The sequence below is a fragment of the Lygodium microphyllum genome, chromosome 6 (genome assembly GCF_053477565.2).
Source record: "Lygodium microphyllum isolate KBCC chromosome 6, Lygodium_microphyllum_v1.1.10, whole genome shotgun sequence".
In the NCBI taxonomy this organism is placed as follows: Eukaryota; Viridiplantae; Streptophyta; class Polypodiopsida; order Schizaeales; family Lygodiaceae; genus Lygodium; species Lygodium microphyllum.
Genome location: NC_141140.1, coordinates 102,557,429 through 102,579,420, shown reverse-complemented (window position 1 = coordinate 102,579,420; position 21,992 = coordinate 102,557,429). Strand labels below are relative to the sequence as shown.

The 21,992-nt window shown below is 47.0% G+C and overlaps 1 protein-coding gene across 2 annotated transcripts in view; it reads right to left on the bottom strand.

Annotated features, from left to right (window-relative positions):
• The window catches only part of LOC148034881 (uncharacterized), a 120,344-nt gene that overhangs the window by 73,184 nt on the left and 25,168 nt on the right, over positions 1-21,992 (bottom strand). For both annotated transcript variants that reach the window (XM_087680585.1, XM_087680586.1), the window contains exon 2: positions 18,888-18,996. In XM_087680585.1, the coding sequence (XP_087536711.1) occupies positions 18,888-18,996 (109 nt within the window). The remainder of the gene's footprint in view (positions 1-18,887; positions 18,997-21,992) is intronic.

Below are 21,992 nucleotides of genomic sequence, written 5' to 3'. Positions count from 1 at the left end.
GCCAAGCATTTGACACCCAATCTACTCAGATCACCTTTCTTTTATATGCACAAGAAATTGTGGAATGTGGTTTGTGAAGATACACAAGTTCCAACAACTTCCAATTGGAAAGAGAAAGATCAACTAGCTTCATCCCTGATGGGCCATTATCATGCCACTGGACTTATACACAACATGAATGTCCAAAGGACTAGAAGACAAGCTTGGATTAACATGAATGAAATCTTTGGCCACCAGGGAAAGAGTAAAGCGCTACATCTCAAGGTAGAATTTTATGGTTTGAAGCTGTTAGCTTGCCATTTTATCAGTCTTTCATCTCCCAGTTATGAGCTCCCTCAAAGTCTGACGGAGATATTGGAGTTCTCACTATTTCTGTCCATTCAGTTTGTGTGCATTTCATCTTCACTGAGTATCAGGTGTAGCTAGCTGACTGCACCATTTTTAGTCCCAGAAAGTAGTTGGTCAGTTTAGGCATTTCTTGGCTCTATATAGCCAGCCTCTAGTTGGAGCAAATCATTCATCTTTTTCTGCAAGTTATGCACACTCTGACTTCAGCTGCCTTCATCTTAGGTGCTGCCATCATCATCAACCTGATCCAGTGTTATCACTGACACTTTGGGTTGTGTGTAGATCATTCTCACTGATCAAAACACTGCGAAGAGCAACGCGAAGAATAGAGATTAGAGCCTCATTCCAAAAGGAAGCATCATTCTAACAAGTCTTGAAGATCAAGGCGGCTTTCTCCTCCTGCTTCTTTACATGTCTCACATGGGGGCCCGTGTTTCTAGCCCTCGTCTTTGCCATGATGGCATCTTCTATACAAGTGCTAGTCCTTGCTTCCTTACCCAAAGCAAATCAACTTGACGGGTCAAACTACTGACTTTGGTCATGGAAAGTGGAGTGCATCCTCGATACCTTTGATCTATGGGATTTTAGGACTACTATTCCTCCCCCCATTGAGGATCCTGGCATCCTGCCATTGGTTCTACTATAGACAACGCAACTCTATGGGATCTTTCGCTCAATTCTTGAGGTAGATCCTTTCCTTTTATGAGTCTACAAGATGATGTCCTTGTTTGTATACAGAGGTTGCAAACGGCAACGGAGGTGTGGACGAAGCTCTCTTCTCCCTATCATCAAAAGATTTGCCTACTGTATCATTCATGAGAAGTTTCAAAACTGATTTCCATTGATGACTCTTCTTCTATGAAAGATCACATTAACGAAATGGAGGATAAGCGGAATAAGCTTGCATCCCTAGGACAAATGATATCTTTAGAGGATATGGCAAGGGTTCTTCTTAACCAGTTGCCATCTCCTAAGTAGGATGTCTCCTAAACTAGTCTGCTTACCTCCAAGCAATGTGAGACTCTTCTTTGGGAGAAGTTAGCTCCACTTGTCTTGGAGCATGACGAGTGACTCAAAGAGATAGGAGCCAGTGGATCCAGCTCTACCAAAGCCTTTACCAAAAGTGTAGGAGCAGAAAACAAGAAGGAAAACAATAACAAGAAGCAAGATGATAAGAAGGATGAGGAGAAGTCTCAAGTAACTACATTGTGGGACGGGCACTCGTCCAAAGGAGAAGTGTCAGCAGAAGTACCCCCATATGAACCCAAAGCAAAGTTCGAAGGCTTCGAAGGCTACCCCTACTACTACAGAGTCCATCTTTGTTCATTTGTTTGAGGTTGAAAATACATCACTTGCTTCTTCCACTCAGGAGAAGCTATGGTTCGTTGGCAATGAGGCCTCTTTGCATATGGCCTACCGACAAGATTGGCTCTAGAATCCTCATTCCACGGAAGGGCTCCATCACCATCAGTGGCAATTCTTTCGCCTCCATTTGTGGAGTGGGGGCTATTTCCCTTTTGCCCAATAGATAGGCCTCATCCACCAAAGTTCTTTATGACCCAATTTAGGTCTTAACCTTCTTTTTGTCCATGGTTTGAAACAACTAGGTACTCACATGATCTTCACCTAGGATGTTGTAACCATTAAGGATTGTTCTACAAGTTCTATTCTTTGGATAAATACACAAGAGGGTGGGGTTTACAAGCTCACTGCCCTTGTTGCATGAACTTCCCGCAAGCTTGGGCTGGTTCAGCATGCCCATTATGGGCATCCGAATTTTGACTCCATCAAACAAGCTTCTCAAAACTAGTCAATTGAGAGACTTCTAGATTTCCCCCATCCACACTTTATACCCTACTTGCCAAGAGAGCAAGCAACATTAGTAGCCTCATCCACAAGTTACTTCTTGCAAGACTACTACTCCTCTTGAGTTGGTGCACACTGACTTGTGTGAACCTATGGACATGACCTCCATTGGGAATACCAAATCATGAGGCCCTTGCACAGGATGTATGGCACTATGCTATACAACAGGATCTTGATTCCGTTAAGCATAATAAGACTTGGGTGTTGGTTCCGCATCCGACAAAGTGGAAGATGATAGGTGTGAAGTGGGTCTATAAGACCAAATACCTAGCTAATGGCACTTTGGACAAGCACAAAGCTAGGCTTGTTGCCAAGGGTTTTGCACACAGGGCAAGCTTAGACTATTCCAAACGTTTGCACCTATAGCCTATATGTCTACTATTCAAGTTGTTTTGACTCTTGCAGCTCATCACCAATGGCTGGTTTACCATATGAATAAGTCTGCCTTCTTGAATGGTATCCTAGAGGAGACTTATATTGATTAGTCTCCTAGTTTTTGTGTACACAAGGAGGATTACATCTATAGGTGCAAACTCTCTATGGATTGAAGCAAGCTCCTTAGGCTTGGTACCAACGGATTTGATCGGTTCTTTCTATAGAGTGGCTCCCATCATTCCAATCTCATGACCCTAACCTTTATTACAAGGTTGAGAGTGACATATGTACTTTGGTCATCTTATATGTGAATAAGTTGATTATTATAGGGAGTGACTCACAGTAGGTGGATTGGACTCCAGAGATGTTGCAACTAGAGTTTTAAATGACGAACCTTGAGATCCTACACTTCTTCCTAGGTCTTGAGATTTATCATCTCTGACACATAGCATCTTTATTTCCCAACACATGTATTTATTCAAGCTTCTTTCAGAGTTTGGTATGGCTGAGTATAAGCCCATTTTATGCCCCATGGACATCGAGCCAAGATGATGACTACCAGAGACCCCCTTCCAAATGCTACTTGGTACAAATATTGTTGGATCTTTGATTTGGCTTATCTATACTAGGCTAGACATTTCTTTTGTAGTGGCACTACTATCTTCTTTCATGAAGACTTCTACTCAAGCTCACTAGAGAGCTACCTTGCACATGTTGCTCTATTTATAGGGAACTCGATCCTACGGGATCATGTATGGAGATAGGACTACTTAGAACTCTCGCTGGATGGAGTGACTCAGATTGGGTAGGTGATGTGGAGCCTAGACACTCCACTACAGGTTTTGCTTTCTCCCTTGCTCGGGAGCTATCTCATGGAGTAATAAGAAGCAGCCTACCATACCCTTATCTTCTATGGAGACCAGGTATCAAGCACTTTGTTCTACCGCTCAAGAGGTGTTTTGGCTCCATCAAATATTGGTGAAGAGTGGATTTCCATAGACACAACCCACACAGTTGTGCATGGATAACCAGAGTGCCTTAGCTCTGGTGAAGAACCTTGTGTTTCACACTCGCACAAAGCACTTCCAGGTTCACTATCATTTTGTACGAGAGTGGATCATGGATTCCGAGTTAGCAATGGCCTACTGTCCCATGGAGGACAATGCAGCATATTTCTTCATAAAGCCTTTGCCATAGGCTTCTATGTTGTATCACATGAGGTTGTTAGATCTTCAAACAATATAGGATCTGAAAGGAGTTAGCCTGCCATTTTATCAACCTGTCATCTCCTAGCTATGAGCTCTATCAAAGTCTATGGAGGCCTTGGAGCTCTGATTGTTTCTGCCCATTTAGTTTGTGCATTTCTTCTTCAGTGAGTGTCAAGTGTGTTTCACACTATCTGTGGCCAATTTCCAGCCTTGCAGTGGCCAAGTGGTCCGTATGTGTGCAATCAAATCAGACCGGCCCTCCATAGGCATCAGTGACAGCATGTTGCCATTTTAGCAAGTTGGTTGACCAGTTTTTGAATGGCCAACTATACCATTTTCAGCCCCAGACAACAGTCAACCACTCTAGCTATTTATTCGCTATGTATAGGCAGCCCCCAATTGGGGAAAATCATTCATCTTTTTCTGCAGGTTACACACTCCAATTCCAGCCTCTTTCTCTGTCTCTGGTGCTACCATCATCATCAGCCTAATCCAACGCCCTCACTGATACTTGTTGAATGCTATAAATGAATGAAAGAGTGTACAAATAATCAAAGCCAAAGCAATGCAAGTAGTCAAAGAGTGACATCCACCAAAGACGGATCTCGAGGTCACTTGAAACTGAGATGGTGCTGGAGGTTGAAGGGCAGTAGGCTGGAAACCAAAATGTAGCAGTCTGGAGGCTGAATCTGGTAAGCAGCAATGTACCTGCCTGAAGAAGAGTGCAACCGGTCACATGCAATAGCAAATAGTTGAGCGACAACTGGAAACGGTGAATCTCATCCAGGGTAGCCTGCTCGAACAGCAAACACAAGCTAAAAACAAGCACAGGAGGGACAGGACAGCAGGGCAGCCTGCCCCAACAGTAAATGCAGCAATCCAGGGCTCTAGGCCTATTTGAAGAGATATGTCACGTAACCAAGGAGATCACATGTTGTGCATTTTCATTATCCCACTTTGTCTCACTCACTCTTGTCTATATGAAGTATTCCAATCTTGATCTTGATTAATGTCCATCTCTCTTTCAATTCAAAGGGGGGCCTCATTTCTAGTAGCTAGTGATGGGGACATGGCAACAATCATGGTAGCCGATGCTGCCGCAACCATCAGCTAGGAGATTCCCACTATCCCAATGAAGAGGACGTTCATTCCTCCCATAAGGAGGTGTTTGCAACCATGTCATTTACTATCTCTTCTATGTTCAGACAGCAAAAGAGAAGAGAGAGGGCCCCCGCCATCATACCTGCTCTCTCCCCCTCGCCAACTGCCTGTGATCCGCCGCCCCCAGCTCTCTCCCCCCGTGGCACTATGTTCTCCACCCTCCCCCCGCCTTCTGCTCTGCCATTGCCCTGCCTACGCCGCCCCCCCCCCCCCCACATACTGCCCGCATACGCCCACCCAGCGCTGCCTCCACCTCACTCACACCCGCCTGCTGTACCCCCCCGCCCCACCCCCCCCTCCTATTCAACCCCCTTCTTTCCTACGCCAGCCTTCCCCCTGCCCTGATCCCCCGCCTCCTCCGCCCTGATTCCCAGCCTCTTCCACCCTGCAGCCCTGGCCCCATCCGTCAAGCCCAACACCCGTGCTGTGCCCGCTAAGAGCCAGCCTTCAATGGTGTCCAGCACCTCCCCCACCAGCAGAAAAAAGAATCCCTCCCCCCTCCAGTTGCTCCCTCCCTCTGTAGCAACCCCCCCCCCCCCCCCTTCCGATAGCACAGCAGTGAGATTGGTAGGTTCTCAGCAAGAACGCGCAATGAAAACCTCTGATCAGATGCCGGTGCATTCTACGAGTGCCCCCCGGTCAAACACCTTGCGCATCGTCCTCTCTGAGGAACAGCTCTTAGTTGTCCGTGCCATAGAGCTAGAGCTGAAGGAAACAGCAAACTTTGGTCAAGTCGTAGGACACTCCCCATCTAGGGCCCAGCTTCGAGATTGGCTTCACTCCACACTGCACATTGGCACAGCGCAGATCGCAAAGGCGGTTCTCATGGGTCAAGGGATCTTCATGGTACGACTCACCTCGGCAAACGCAACCCATGAGCTAGTGGATAGCTCACCCTATGCTTCCACGAAGGGGGTCATCCACATGGTTCCCTGGTACAGTGGCTTCACACTGGAGGCATTCGTGCTCCACAATAGGTTCCTTAAACATCCGGTCACCCTACTCTTCCCCGGCCTGGCGGTAGAGTATCGCCAGTTAGTGGAGGACTTTGGACAGCAGTTCGGCACTATCCTTCCCGCCTCCTTCGCAGACACAATGACAGCTCCATGAGTCCCAAAGGTACAGGTGGCAATGAAAGAGACAAAGAATATACCACAGTTTCTAGAGATTGACGCAAGTGGACACTCTTTTAGGCAGCAGGTTATTGTGACTGAGTAGCCATGGCAGTGCCTACATTGCCATGACTTTGGGCATCAGGAAGCAGATTGCACGCACTTCAAAGCCAAGACGGCTTTGTCGACAGGCCCACAGGTGGACACTGACGGCTTTACACGGGTCCAAAGACAACAGAGAGGAAAATGGCAAGGGGGGCCGCAGTCAGCCCCTCAAACACAGCGACAGCACAGGAAGAAGGAGGGCGAGCATCACCCTCCTCGTCCCACCCAGCCAGCAAGACCATAAGCCTCCACATCCACCTCCCACAGAGGCATCACAGGACACCACACCCGAGGGCCCACATCCCCCACACCTACCCCCCCCCCCCGACCCTAGTCCACAATCCCCCCCTCCAGAGCGACCGCACCCCCCCACACACCCGCCTTGTGCCTCCGACCACCCCACCATCCCTCAATCCTCCCCCTCCCCACCATCTCCCCCGTCGATCAGTCTCCCTGACTCCCACCCAATACAGGTGACCCCCCTCCCCACAGGAGGTAAGGAGCCCCATAAGCCAACATCCTCCACTCACCAACAACCTAGGCCCCCCTTCCCCACACAGCCACCAGCTCATCTGTCCATGCCGCTCGTCACACTTTCCCAAGACAAGTGCAGCTACTATCGCTGGAGTTCTTTCACAGTGGTCTGTGGTCCTACCTGAGAGTTGCGGAGCGCGGAGAGTTCCCACTACCTCTAGAGGTAGGAATCTTCATGGTACGCAAGTCAAGGAGCGGCAAGATCCATCTACTAGCACTACCAGATGGACCAAACTATGCTTTCTTCCTTCAAACCTCTCATACAGGAGACTAGATAATGACACACATAGAGGAGGAGGTGAAGAGTCAGGTGGCAGACCACATCTCCCAGTGGATGGGAGAAGGAGGACTAGCACTCTTTTCCCAGCAGTGGCCAGGTTGCATGATGGACATTGATTGGTGGGCTGGGATCAAGGTCCCACATCTGAGCATTATCTTTCGAGCCCCTCTGTAGTGGAGAGCTCGAATGGATGTGATCGAGTGGCCCCTAGCGCCGATGGCCCGTTTCTACCAATGTACTGAGTCACGTCTCTCAGCCTGGCAAATAGATACCCTGGTGGTACCACCAGGTGCATCTATCACCCCCATGGTCCGCCCGAGGGCCGCCATGGGGAAATGGAATTCACCGTTCAGGCCTGCAACAAAGCGTATCCGCAAGCCCCATAGCTCTTCTTCTTCATCAAGAGCTTCCACACCGAACAAATGTCTCTTCGGTCAATCACAGGTTTCCCTATGAGTTTACATCTTGCATCCTGGAATGTGAACAACCTCCACTACAGTGGGGCACGTGGTTCCAAGAAGTTGATTGTTCGGCAAGAGCTGCAGCTTGCCCTTATTGGACGGATCAACATCCTACTTTTGCAAGAGCACAAGCTCACTTCCGCCCAGGCCCATCAAGTAGGAAAGTTACTCCCATGTAGTTCACACACTTACTGGGAGCACGCCATTGGTGCCCACGACAGGAGTGGAGGTGTATGCACCTCTATTGGCCTGAGCCTCACCGCCTGTGTACGGGACCATGGGACAATTGTGGCAGGAAGGGTTCTATGGATCAAATTGGATATTGGAGACTCATGCCTTAGAGTCCTCAATGTCTATGCCCCTACTGAGGTCAGGGCACGCAGCAAGTTCTGGGTGGAGATTGCAAGACTCCCAGAGGTGAACTCCTGGATTGTTGGAGGAGACTTCAACAACCTGGAGGCCTTAGAGGACCAACAGGGCAGAGGCAGAAACTACAGGGCATGGCTGAGGAGGAACAGAAGGCATGGGAGGTCTTTCTCCTAGCAGTAGGAGCATGCGATGCTTGGAGAAACCTAGCTTTCCACAGGAGGAAGAGGCCGCTCGACTTCTCTTGGGGATACAGGCGGCTAGGTGGAGTTTTGCTGGAGCAGCTAGACAGGTTTTATGTGGGAGACTGGGGATGCTCTCGCAGAGGCCAGGTAGGGCACTTGGCTAGCACCACTTTGTCTAATCACTACCCGGTTCTCCTGACACTTGATGCCCCAGCCTGTACCCTAGATACACGATCCTGTCGGATCCCTGACTCGATCTACAAAAGGGAGGAGGTGAAGAGACACATTAAGCAGCTCTAGACTAGGGAGTGGGGCAGGAGGGACCAGATCGCAGAGGAGGTTGCAAAGGTCCTAGCCGAGTCAAGTAGTATGTGCCAGGAGGCAACCCTACAGGCCAGGAAGCAAAGGTGGGAAAAGGAGAGAGTACTCCGGGGGGACCTAGCAACGACGCAAAGACTACTATAGGAGGCACCAAGGGACCCCATCCTCCACGCACAGGAGATGCGCGCATGAGCAACCCTCGCCGGGTTAGAGAGGACAGGCACTCAGAGTTTTCCTTTCACACCTCAGCAGTCTTTTGGGCGTGGAAGGGGGACACGATGTGTAGGGAGTTTTTCCAGGTGCATCAGCTCCGCACCTCAGGAGAGTAGATACGCAGCCTTCAGGATCAATATGGGAGTATTCGCTCCAGCCCAAATGAGGTGATAGAGATTGCCACTAACTACTACAAACACCTTTTCAAGCAAGAGACAGCCTCAGCCAGAGATCAGCGATGTAGGCAGCAAGTCTAGGATCACATCCCGTCCCTTGTCATAGAGGAGATGGGACGCTCCCTCCTAGACCCCTTCATAGAGAAGGAACTAGAGGAGGCTTTCCATACACGACAGGCAGAAATGCCCAAGAGAGGATAGTCTTTCTAAGGCCTTCCTCACTACCTACTGGGGGGGTGGTGAAGGACCCCCTACTGTTGGCCTTCCATGAGATTTTCAGCTCAAGAAGGATTCCAGGGAATCTATCGGTAGGTCTTACCAATCTCCTCCCCAAAGGGGGAGATTGGTTGAAGCTATCCCAATGGAGACCGATCACCCTGTTGTCAGTGGCCTATAAGGCACTAGCTAAGATGATTGGTAGTTGACTCCACCCTATGCTTCTAGGCATCGTTCATGACACACAGACAGGCTTTGTCCAGGATAGGAGCATCCTAGATAATTTCTTCACCTTCTTTGAGGCAACAGAGTGGGCCTAGCATAGTCGTCAGGGATTGGCGGTACTACTCCTGGACTTCGACAAAGCCTATGACAGGGTGGACTGGGACTTCTTAGAGGGCACCATGGTGAGGCTAGGCTTCCCCTAGGCATGGATCCATGGGGTCTCCACACTTTACAGATCGGCTACCAGCAAGGTTCTCATAGCTAGCAAGTGGGGGGAGGAGTTTAGGCTGGGGAGATCAGTCTGGTAGGGCTGCCTTTTGGCCTCGTATCAATTCCTACTCTTTGCAGAGGCAATGTCTCACTTCCTCAGGTCACCTGTGAGCGGGTTACGTGGCCTCCGACTTCCGATGAGAGAGGAGACGGAGTTGTTGGACCCAAAGTATGCAAATGATACAACACTCTACATACAGGACAATGAGCTAATGTTGGAGAGAGTGAGACTAGCTCTCAAGGTGTTTTGCACTACAGTGGGAGCGAAAATCAACTGGTGAAAGTCAGTTGGTTTCCTTACGGACCCGGACTCTAGCACGGAGTGGGGCGTCCACTTGGGATTCAGATGGTGTGCAGAGGGCAGACCGTCCGTTACCTAGGGTTCCAGGTGGGACTCAACATCACTCCTGCCCAGCAGTTTCTTCCACTCCTCGACTCTATTCGGCAAAAGCTGACCTACTAGAGTAACTGCTCGCCTTTCCCTAGAGGACGAGCCCTAGTGATTAACCAAATCCTCCTAGCAACGGCTTGGTACATAGCCTCGTATTGGTGCTTTTCCTCGTCCTGTGTAGTTCAACTTTGCTGCCTAGTGCGGAATTTTCTCTCGACCAAGTCAGGCAGTTCCAAGGACTCTCGGGCCAAGCTAGCGTGGGTAACCATCATCCGGCATCACTAAGAGGGAGGGCTTTGGATCATAGATCCAGAGTATCAAAGTCTAGCCCTTTTGGGCAAGCTAGTAGTCCGCGGTCTCAAACTAGGAGGGCAGACTTGGAAGGTCCTATTGCAGGAGGGTCTCTAGGAGTGCTGACCGAGGCTTGGTGGTGACTGGAGGCCGTCCTTGAGATGGATCTTCACGATGGCCCACATCACGCACCCCAGATCCTCCTTCCTCCGCAGCCTACTTCATGTGTGGCAGGGCCTCCATAAGGCCCTAATTCAGAGCCCCCCAAATTGCCAAGAGAAGATACGACCACCAGCCGGTGATCTGGAATCCCCAAGTCAGAGATCGGGATGGGATACAGATTGGCGAGCACCCCCACATCCAGTGGGCTGGCTAGGAGGCCGGTCCTACTCATACCATCAGGACATGGCGAGAGGTGTATAGGATGGTGGACCAGGAGGTGTTGCAACAGGCATTAGGTTATCAGAGAAGAGTTGAGTTGAGGAGAAGGGAGATTGATGCAATGATACCTCAGGAATGGCTTGACCCTCCGATATGAGAGCCGGTAGAGCCTGGTGAGGTATGGGCCACTAGATTTTCACCAACAGGTATCCCCCTACGGGTAGCAAGTAGAGTGGGTAGCACCCCACATGGGACTTTCTTCATTGTACAAGAGGGGGGGCGTCTGGTCCTTGACATGGCATCTAGACTCTTATATATTCTGGGAGGAGTTCCAAGAGTGGTGCCTCTAGATATGGGAGATTAGGACACTTGATGAGCTGGAGTGGGACCCTGGAGAGTGGCTATGGCCGGCCACTGTAGTCGCCAAGAAGCCACCGAGGTTCCTAGAGTACACAGCCAAGATTGGCAAACACGTACCGATGCAAGAAGACATGAACTAGGCACCTTCGCGTAGTAGATACTAGGCGGAGCACAGCATCACGAATGCTTTCCGACGGACTTTCTGGCGCCGCCTATGGGACAGTTGGAGACCGAGGAGGGTATCGTACTTCTTATGGCTGTTGGCACATGGAGGCCTAGTGGTGGGGAGTTGGTTAGCCTAGTTGCAGAAGGATGGAGATTGTAAACGCTGCACACAGCAAGTTTTGGAAACTCCAAAGCATTGCCTTTGGTCATGTGAGGCAGTGCAGCTCATGTGGAGAGGAGCATGCCGCATTCTCCGCCATCTAGCACACTCGCTTGGATGTATCTCATGGGGAGCTTTCTACTGGCACGCAATCAACTAGGGCCATCAACTTTTGTAGGAGGGCTGGGATGTAGGACACGATTTTCATCATTGAGGTTAGGTCCTGCGCAGTGGTCGGCTTGGAAGCTCTACTCATCCGCTAGGTACTGGAGCCCACAGTAGACCGCTCTGAGGTATGGGATATCGTAGGGAGTCTTACTAGATGGCACATCTGGAAGGCGCAGTGTCAGGAGGTTTTTGGCGGTGAGAGACTTTCAGTACAGGCAGCCTTGGCAGAGCTCTAGACCTCCATTATCCACTCCCTTCACGGTGGATGGAACCAGGAGTACGGCGAGTCTTAAGCTCGCCAGGAGCTCCATTTTCACTTCATGTGCACCTGGAGCGGCCAAAACTTGTTCTTCATGATGCAAGCAGGCAACCCCAGATGGCGATACCCCCCCCCCTTGGCTTCTTGCCCCCATCCCCCCCCAAGCTGCCTTGAGAGGCTTGTGCACATGACGTATTTGTAACCTTGCAGTAGCTCCAGCTAATCTGTCGAGCATGAGCATTCCATTGTAATCAGTCTTTTGAGTAATATAATCAACCACATTTTACTTGAAAAAAAAAAATCTCTTCTATGTTCTTCTCCTTGTTGTGGCCCTTGGAGGAAGTAAGATAAGGACAACCAAAGCTTTGTATGAACATGTTCGTCATCTTTCTCATGATCATCTCAAGCAACCTCTTGGGCGCCTTCTACAGGTCTACCCACCCAGCATGTATGCTGCCCACTTTTGCTGTTTGTGGCAGCTCTCCCCTTTTGTGTCCCTTCGCTTTTGCTCTCAAACAGCGGCTCTCCTTTTTATCGTTAGGGTTCTTGCTGCGGGTTGGCACATTTTCTTGTTTGGCAGCCAATTTTCTGGATAGGGGAGACATCTGACAGTCTAGGCGGCCCATTCTAAGCAGGCAACACACTCTCCAGGCCTGTGTTTTGTCTCCAGCAGGTCATGCATTTGCCACCCATTCTCTAGAACCTCAGCTACGGTTTTCAGCTATTGCCACGCTCTAGGGTTGCATTTTCTCACCTGACAGTCAGTTCACAACCTGCTGCCTATATAGACCTGCTGTCTATGTAGTCACCATCACCTCTTACCATCCATGTGCTAAGAATGTGCAAGTGTAGTTAGGGTTTATCAGAATTAATTAATGGTTCACATGAAAGAGCATGATTGTATTTGTAGACGTGCAGAGTAGTAGTTGCAAATGTGCAGCCTGTCACATGCAGGTCATAACAAACACAAGGACATTGCAATTCCTGTGCACGTCCCACCACAACCTCCTTGAAAGTCATAAATGCGCTTCTATTCCAATCAACATGTTGCCACTTCAGTCACGCATTGCAGGTTAGAGAGAGAGAGAGAGAGAGAGAGAGAGAGAGAGAGAGAGAGTGTGTGTGTGTGTGTGTGTGTGTGTCTGTGTGTGTGTGTGTGTGTGTGTGTGTGAGAGACCAGTCTTTCTTTTTGGAAAAGGGTGGTGGAACCTTGAACTACACTAATGACAGCAAGGAATGAATGCATAAAACAAATAATAGCTTGAAAGTTCAGCACTTTACTACTTTGGATTAAGTTGCCTTCAAGGAATAGAGGCGCATCAACACCGATTGGCCCCAAAAATGTTGGCACCTCTTGTCGTGTTTCTTTTGAATTAGTTCGAGAAAATTAATTGCAATTGGGATAAGGCCGAAGCTCACAAAGATTTGACAACCACACCGTCAACTCAAGGAATACATCTGAGTGTCTGAGTTCCTTCAGCTGAGAACTGAGAACACATTTCAAGTTCCTACCACTGAAGTTTCCCATTCCACAAAATTTTCCCAGTTTAAAACAAACCAAGCTCAATCCCATAAAATTCTAAAATCACTTGCTGTTCTCTGTAACCCGCAATCCTAAAAGTTAATTTTCCCCTCGATTTACAACCCAAGGAGCCCAAATTAAGTCTTCTTGAAGTGCATGCAAATCATGTTGAGCTAGGAAATGCATTATATGCTGATTAGCCTCTTAAACAGCCCCAAAGCATGCTTATTTAATGAAAAACACAAAAACAATGCACAGTTTGAGAGAGTTTCAATGAAACCCTAATTTGGGAGGATCCCTCCAGATCTATAAATAGACAGGCTGCCCCCATTCACTCTTCATCCTTTTGTGCAGGTTTCTTGCTGTACCATGCAGATTTCAGCCATCAGCCACCTACCATCTGCTCTTCAGCCATCATCGATTGCAGCCTATTACTATCCCAACCTAGGTGGCCTATCTCTAGCCATGGACCTGTTGTTTGGAGGTCTCCATTTGCTTCATCATCATAGCACCTGATCAGCCTGCGTTTTCAGCATTTGGTGCCAAGTGACAAGGCTGCTACCATCTCTCCCACCAGGCGACTACTACAATACATGTGCTTTTGCTGTCTAGCAGGCCGCCTACATCGGCAAACCCTTCTCTTGTTGTCGCCTCACACTCCTCTGCCTTAGGTGATCAGTTTTCAGCCTTCTTTGGTGGTACACATTGCTACGTTTACTAGATTTCAGTCTCTAGCTGCTGTGTTTTCGTGACCAGCCTACTACCCTTCATTATTCAGCACTCTCTCATCTCAAACTGGTGATTGCAGTACTTGGGATCCATCTCCGACGGGTAACTTTTAGCAAGCATGGTAAACCTGGCATCCAAGCGTCTGAGGGAAGCAACCAAGTCGTCGCATGTATTCTCAGCTAACTCTATGGCTATGCTTAGAATGGATCTCCGCTGGTAAGAGGGTCTAAGGCCGGCAGGTGGCTGAGGTTTGGTTGGGCTTGACAGTTCAGTAGCTGACAGGTGCACCTCTAGTTGCGGTTCTAGCTGCTTGACATTTCTTGTTCTCCTTCCTCATCATCACTCACCGTCCTTTCATAGAGTGTGGCTGTTTTTCATGGTGAGGAGGTCACCTCTCTGGTGTTTCTCCGACTCCTCCTCCTTCACCCTATCCTTACCCCAATGCTTCCCTTATTATAGCTGTTAAAACCCCACCGAATCCGATGGTAGAGGCCTTTGAGGATGATGCTTTTCTTTTTGCCTTGGTAGCAAGGGACTCTCCTCCTGCGGGTCTTCCTCATGTTGCTAGTGCTTTTGCTGAAGACTCAATGGTCTTCCGCACAGAGCCATTTAGGTTCGCTTCGTCAAGAGATCTTCTTGCAATGCTCTCCAGCATAGGCACGTTGATTCGGCTCATTATTGAGTTGTACCTTTTGCTAGAGAACAGTGCGTGCATCATTTTGGCTTGAAGCTAGATTACAGAGTCGAGGATGTCTACCAAGTAGATGCCATCATTTGTGTGGACTATCTCCTTATCCATTCCTAACATGGCATACACATCTCTCTTTGGCCGCCTTTCCACCTTATTAGCTACACCCAATGCTTTCTCCACCAACTCTAGAGTCAACTCAATCTGGGCTTGACACGTTTCTTCTCTTTCCCGCACTCTCACGATGCTGCAATTCCTACTAAAGGTCCGGAGGAACTCCACACACTCGCTGTACTCCATTCCTTGACCAACTGCCTCTTATGTATTTTGCAAATGGCATTGTTCAACAATTCACTTCATTGCTTGTTCCTCCATGGCAACATCCTTCAAGTTCAACACATGCCAAAACTTGAACTGGTTAAAGGCCCTTATTTCCACCGAAAGGCCATATTTTGCCTGCTCTTCTTCTAAAAATTGTAACTTGTTGGCTTTCTCTTGGCCTGAAGCCATGTTCACCATTAGTGCTTTTCAAAACAATTATTTGCAGAGAAAAAAAGATCACATGCTTGTGGAATTGAAATGCTTAATTATAGAATTAAACTTCTCTCTCAAGCAGTCCATACATTCCAAAATTTACAACCCTTTTTCTTAACCATGAATTGGTTTTGATTTGTTTTTCTTTGCTTTTGAGTTTTAGTCTTATTTCCACCTTACCCCCTTCCCCTATGGAAAAGCGTGACTGACGGGTGGAGCGTGCAGCAGCTGACGGGACATCGGGCAAGCGGACGAGCAAGGACGAAATAGTGCAGAGCAAAGGCACAAACGACGGGCGAACAGGAGGCGTCAAGCGGGCACGCCTATGGCAAAGTCCAAGCGGGTGGGCACTGGTCCAGGCAGGCGTTGGTCTAGGTGAGGTGACTGTGTGAGGGAGGACAGCTGTCAATTGTTAACAAGCACAGTGACTGACGTACGTCTGACGAGTGGGGGGGGGGGCAGATTGAACTGGCATGGCAAATGGCGAATGGGTGGCTTAGGGGCTATGTTTGCCTCAAACGCAAGCAATTGAAGTCTGTTGGGGCACTGGTCAAGCTGCTACAAGTCGTGCTGAAAGAGCCACAAGCTCCCAGAGGCTCAACAAAACTAAGCCTCAGCTAAACAAAGCCAATGCTTTGATACCAAATGTGAGGGAGGACAGGATCAAAGCTCAGCACAAAAAACTAGTAGACAGTAGAGAGTGAAGCACGACACCCAATGGAATAGACTGAAAGAGTGTAAACTAAAAGTACAAGGTACAACCCTTAAACCTTAGGGTTGTAGGGGGGTGTTCACAGCCGAACACGATAAGTGCCCGTAAGTGTGTGTCATAATCACATACGAAATAATACCATAAGTCTGGGGGGAAAAACCTCTCCTACCGAGAGTAAAAAGTGCCCCACTGTCCTACTGATCACCGACACTCTGATGTGAGCGTAGGCGTAAGTGAGGCGTGAGTGAAATACCCAACAGTTCTAGCCCCAAACTCTATTGCATTCTGGTTTTCAGCCTGTTGCCTTTCCATTTCCAGCATCTGCCTAACTTGTGTTTGCATCTAATCAAATCGTTTTTGTGTTCTCAACACTTTTCTTCGTTAGTCTCTGCTCCAACTCATGGTTACTACACTCAGGATCCGTCTCCATTGGTTTGCACTCATCGACACCTCCGTCAGCCCACTCCCATGAGAGCCACCACTTTCCTTGAGCATCTTGTACATTCTTTCCTTCATTTACAGCATTCATTCATTCACTTCAGAGTTCTCTTTCTTCTCTATTTGTGTTTGTGTTTTTGCATTTTGTGTTTTGCATTTTTGTTATTGTCTGAGTTATTGTGTTCCAGCCATATTCACACATTTTGTGTTTTCTATATGCAAATCCTAGCATATATTCACAAGCAATGGACACACCAGTCCAATGTTTGGAATTGCCAAAACCTGTATGCATGATGAAAGACATCAAATCCACCAAGAACATGAAGAGCATCAAGATGTCCTCTCTCCTCCAAAGGCTCAAGCAATCTAAGACCTCTTTGAAAAGCACTAGTGAGCATCATAGCACTCAACCACAGCTCCATGATGATGTATCAAAATAATGGATCTCTCAAACATGAGCACCAAAGCATCATAATCAAGTGAAATGAGAAGAGGAAATAACTTGCACATTACATCAGTTAGAAATAGTAGCAAAGAGAGTGCAAATAACTGCAAAATTTCTTAGAACAATGAGCACATGTAGTGTACACAAGGATAAAACCAACCAATCAAGCGCGATGTGTAAACTACCTTCAAATGGACTCAACATGAATAAGCCTTTAAACAAAGTCCAAAACACACAACAGCATCAATGGAAGACAGCAATGGTATGTGTCAACAAAAGCCTTCATAACAAAAAGACAAGGATCCACACATCAACCATAGTCAAAGATGCACAACATTGAAGCTAGATCAATAATTGGGATAGAAGGCAATGTCAAGAGAAGCGACACAACCAGACAGATGCATGAGCAAGTTAACCAAGGTCAAGACAGGGACACCAACTCAATGCAATCAACACAAGCAAGGGTTGGCAGCACAATTGACACGAGCATGGGCACCAGCTTGCTCGGTTACAGGTGACCACACCATCACTCAAAGCCTGAAACATAGCCTCCCAAGCATGCAGCCAGCTTATGTCCAAAGGAGCCTAGAAGTGCAAGACTCATGGCAGAGATCCATGGCTTGTTCATGTGACAAAGGAGACTCACCATCATAGATGGGAGCTCAATGGTAGCATCGTCAACAGCACATCTCTACTTCTCATATTCTCAACTGTATCAAGACAAAGACCATTGACACTCAGAGACACAAATTGTGGTGTGATTTAGAGTGCATGAGTAGGAGACATGAGGACTTCTTACGCTTTTCACATTTCAGCACTTTCTTCCCTTTGGGGAACCCCATATGGCCAGCTATTATCCACTGCTACACTGGTTATGCTACTAGCCTTTGTACTATATATGAGTTCTAGGACTCATCCTCCTACCTTTAAGGAGGTGAATTCTTTGCTTATGGAGATTGGTGTACAATTTGGTCCTAGATACCATAAAACTGACTTTCAAAGGCAGTTATGGCTGCTGAAGGTTCCAAGAAAAGGAACCCAAAAAAGAACAAGGTCAAGTGCTGGTTTGGTGGCAAGAATTAGCTACCTGTGACCCTCAGCAGAAGTAGAAAAATGAACAAGGCAAGGACAAGAAGACGAAGAAGAGAAACTCCCAAGGCGAGCTCAAGTTCTTGTTTAGATGTAAAGGCAGATCCTAAGGCTATTGATCAAGCTACTTTACTTGAGGTATGACACGATGGTTGGGCATCCTGATTTATGAGATGCCCACAGCATGTCATCATTGCCAGGGAATTATTTGACAGGAGAGCAATCCCTCCACTGCTGGTTGGAGGCTTTTAGAGCATATCTGTGTCGGATGTTCAGCTCTCAACTCTAGATGCAGCTTTGTCGATCTCATCTTCAGCTCTGGTTCTTCAATAGGTTCATAGTGCAACACAAATCTTCTTTCCATAGCACAATACTGATTTTCTTTCAGTGAGACATGAGATTCCAAGCATAAATCTTCTTTTTTTCAGGTCCTCCTAATGTTTGGCTCCCTCTTGAGATGCAAGAGGGTGTCCAAATCTTTGAGGATGATCCTTGTCATCTGCACTTGTGGACCTAGCAGAGTCTACAGGACATCAGAGTTCCTATAAACACCTTGTTTTGTACACTTTGCATAACTGGGCAGTCAACTACAGCTACAGTTGTTGGCCTACTTATGCATTTCAAGGTGGTGCTCCACCTCTCTACTGACGCCCTTGTATTTCACATTTGTCACCTCACTGCATTGCTGCTCACATTTGGTGTCAAACATTTTCCCACACTTCTACTTCTTTGATTGCCACAAACAATTTGTGCATTATTATAAAGATATGGCCTCTTTATTTCCCGATCAAAATCAATATTATCCATGTAATATTTTATTAACTTGAAGCTTGACCAGTATCTAATCATTTCCTAGAACAAGGAGAATCATCAAAATAGCATAAAAAGTGATATTTTAACATTTTTCCATGATATATGTATGTACAAACTTAATAGCACATCAAAACTAATGTTACATATGCCAGGCTTTCATTTGAACTAACAAACAGCTATAAATGAATTGTTATTGCAGTCAAAAGCAAACTGTACTTCAATGCAAGTGTACTAATTCACCCTTCTAATCGGATGATTTAAAAGAAAATATTTTGGCACATCCTGTTTTGTCAAAAGCTAAAAATTAAAGCCTCAATTACCTGTAAATAAATAGTTTCAATGGCAGGACAATCCCTAAGTGACAAAAGCTTGACACATCTATTAACCAACTCCATATGTGCAGCTCCATTTTCAGGACTGTGTCGACACCTGTGTTTTTTGTTCTCGTTATTCAGTTCTTTCATCTAAGGTTGTGCTTCAATTGTTTCAAAAGATATGTATACCAATTAATTACCATGTAAATTTTTATAGGTATAAAATAAAATACATGTTGGTGTTGTATGCAACAAGATTCTTGCAATTCTTTTCACAGCACAATTGAGACTGATATTGACCTAGGGGGCAGTAAATAGGTCACACACAGAGGTCCAGCATGTGGCTATAAGGATGTTTAGGGGAATCATTATTTACTTATCTTTGGCAGCTAAGCACCAGACTTCTTGCACACAGAGTGGTATCTCAGGACACAATCCAATTGGGAATTCATTACTAGTATAACTGCTTGGTACATCTACACAGCGAGATGCAAGTCATGCCATTGAGGAATAGAGCATCTCTGTAGTTGAGTCCCTTTCTTCTAAACAGAGATCAGCATGGGAGATGGGAGAGACTATAGGGCGACTCTAAGCGTACGAGGAGGAGATATGTATTTCTTGCTATATGGGACTCTGGCATGTTCTTTCACCTAGAGTCACATACAGTCTTGCATTATAAATCACCAGATTGGCTTTTCAACAACCCTCGTAATATTCTCTCCCATGGGTACAGCTAGTTCAAAGAATATTTTGTTCCTTGTTCTATCATTGCTTCTCAAACTTTTGTCAGATGGGAGAGGATCGAGGTGCAGCTGAAGTGCAGTAGACAGTGTGAGAGTGAGAGACAGAGTTGAGCACGATACCCAATGCAATAGTACTGAATAGAGTGTTAGCTGAAAGTACAAATGATAACCCTTATACCTTAGGGTTATAAGGGGCTGTTCACACCCGAACACAGTAAGTGCCCGTAAGTGTGCACCACAAGCACATACAAAATAGTACACATAATCTGGGGGAAAAAACCTCTCCTACCGAGAGTAAAAAGTGCCCCAGTGTCCTAGTGATCACCCGCACACTCCCATATGAGCGTAGGCGTAAGTAAGGCGTGTGAGATACCCAACAAACCCCCCTGGAGTGAAGAGTGATCAAGTGTACAAGGATCATCCGCCACCAAAGGGCGTCAAATTCAAAGCATCGCGAAATGCTTCAAATTTGTCTCGTGGAAGAGCTTTGGTGAAGATGTCTGCCACATTGCTGGTGGTAGGACAGTAGACAAGGCTGATATCACCTGCATGTAGCCTCTCTCTGACAAAGTGGTAGTGAATCTCTATGTGTTTCGTGCGAGCATGAAACACAGGGTTCCGTGCCACTGCAATGGCACTCTGACTGTCAGTATATAAAGGAGTAGGCTCCGTAACAGATACATCCAAATCAGCAAGTAAGCGTCTAAGCCATACGCACTCAACTGCAGTAGTGAAGGCTGCCTTGTACTCAGCTTCACATGACGACGTGGCAACAGTGGATTGTTTCTTGCTAAGCCAAGAAATGCATGACGAGCCAAGAAAGAAACAATTGCCACTAGTGGAGTGACGAGTATCAAAATCACCAGCCCAATCAGAGTCACTGTAAGCATGTAACTGCAGTGGTCCCCCCTTGGCATAAAGCAATCCAAGAGCTCTAGTACCCTGCAAGTAACGAAACACACGCTTCACAGCTTGCCAATGCGACATACGAGGCTGGTGCATGTACCTGCTCAAAACTGAAACGGCAAACTGTATGTCTGGCCGAGTGTGGCATAGATAGATGAGACATCCCACTGCTGGAGCATAAGTATGGATATCAAACAAATCACTGTCATCATGTAATGACAGTTTGAGCCCAGGTTCCATGGGTGTACAAACTGGCTTGCAATCCTGTAAGCCAAACTTCTCAAGAAGTTGCCCAATGTACCTTGACTGACATAATCCAATGCCTCTAGCATCATGTACAAACTGGATGCCCAAGTAATAGTGCAAAATACCCAAGTCAGACATGTCAAAAGTTTTCTGTAAATTATTTTTGAATGCTGAAATCTGATCAGCATGTGTTCCAGTGAGCAAAAGGTCATCTACATATAGACACAAAATCAGCATGGATCCCCCTTCTTTATGTACATAAAGGGTAGACTCAGATGGGCTGTTTACAAACCCCTGACTAAGCAAGAAAGCATCTATCTTTGCGTACCAAGCTCGTGGAGCTTGTTTCAAACCATATAGAGCTTTTTTCAGCTTGCATACTAAATTTTCTGAGCCTTCAACTGCAAAACCAATGGGCTGCTGTACATACACTTCTTCCTGAAGTTCCCCATGTAAGAATGCAGTCTTTATATCCAGCTGATGCACTTTCCAACCAAAATGTGCAGCCAAGGCAATCATAGACCGAATGGTCGTCATACGGGAGGTAGGAGCAAAGGTCTCCTCATAGTCAATGCCCTTTTTCTGTGCGTAGCCTTTAGCTACCAGCCGTGCCTTGTACTTATCTATGGATCCATCTGCATTCCTTTTCAATTTGTAGACCCATTTCGTACCAATGGCACGCTTGCCAACTGGCAAAGACACCAAATCCCAAGTATGATTCTTATGAATAGAATCCAATTCAGCTTGCATGGCTGCCATCCAATGCACACTATGTCGTGCATCCTCAAAACATTCAGGCTCCTCATTATCATGAGTACATGCTGCCATAACAAACTCCATGGAATGTGCTGAATCATGCAGTCGAGTTTGCCTTCGAGTACGACCAGCCAAGGGTGTTTCCAAATGACTATCTCTCATAGTCTGCGTGTACCATCTAGGCACCTGTCTTGCTTCCTGACTGTGTACAAGTTCCTGCTGAATTTCAGTTTCAGCAATGTGCTGATTTACTGCATGTTCCATAGGAGCAGCTGGCTGAACATTAGGTTCATTTGCTGAAGTACCAGCTGAATCACCAAATGTGATGGGCAGCAGCCCTTCAAAGACATCACGGGCAGCCTGATATGTATCAAAACCAGCCAAGGATAATTCTGATTTTTCATCAAATACAACATCCCTGCTGACAAAAACCTTCTTGGTCACGGGATCATAGAGTCTG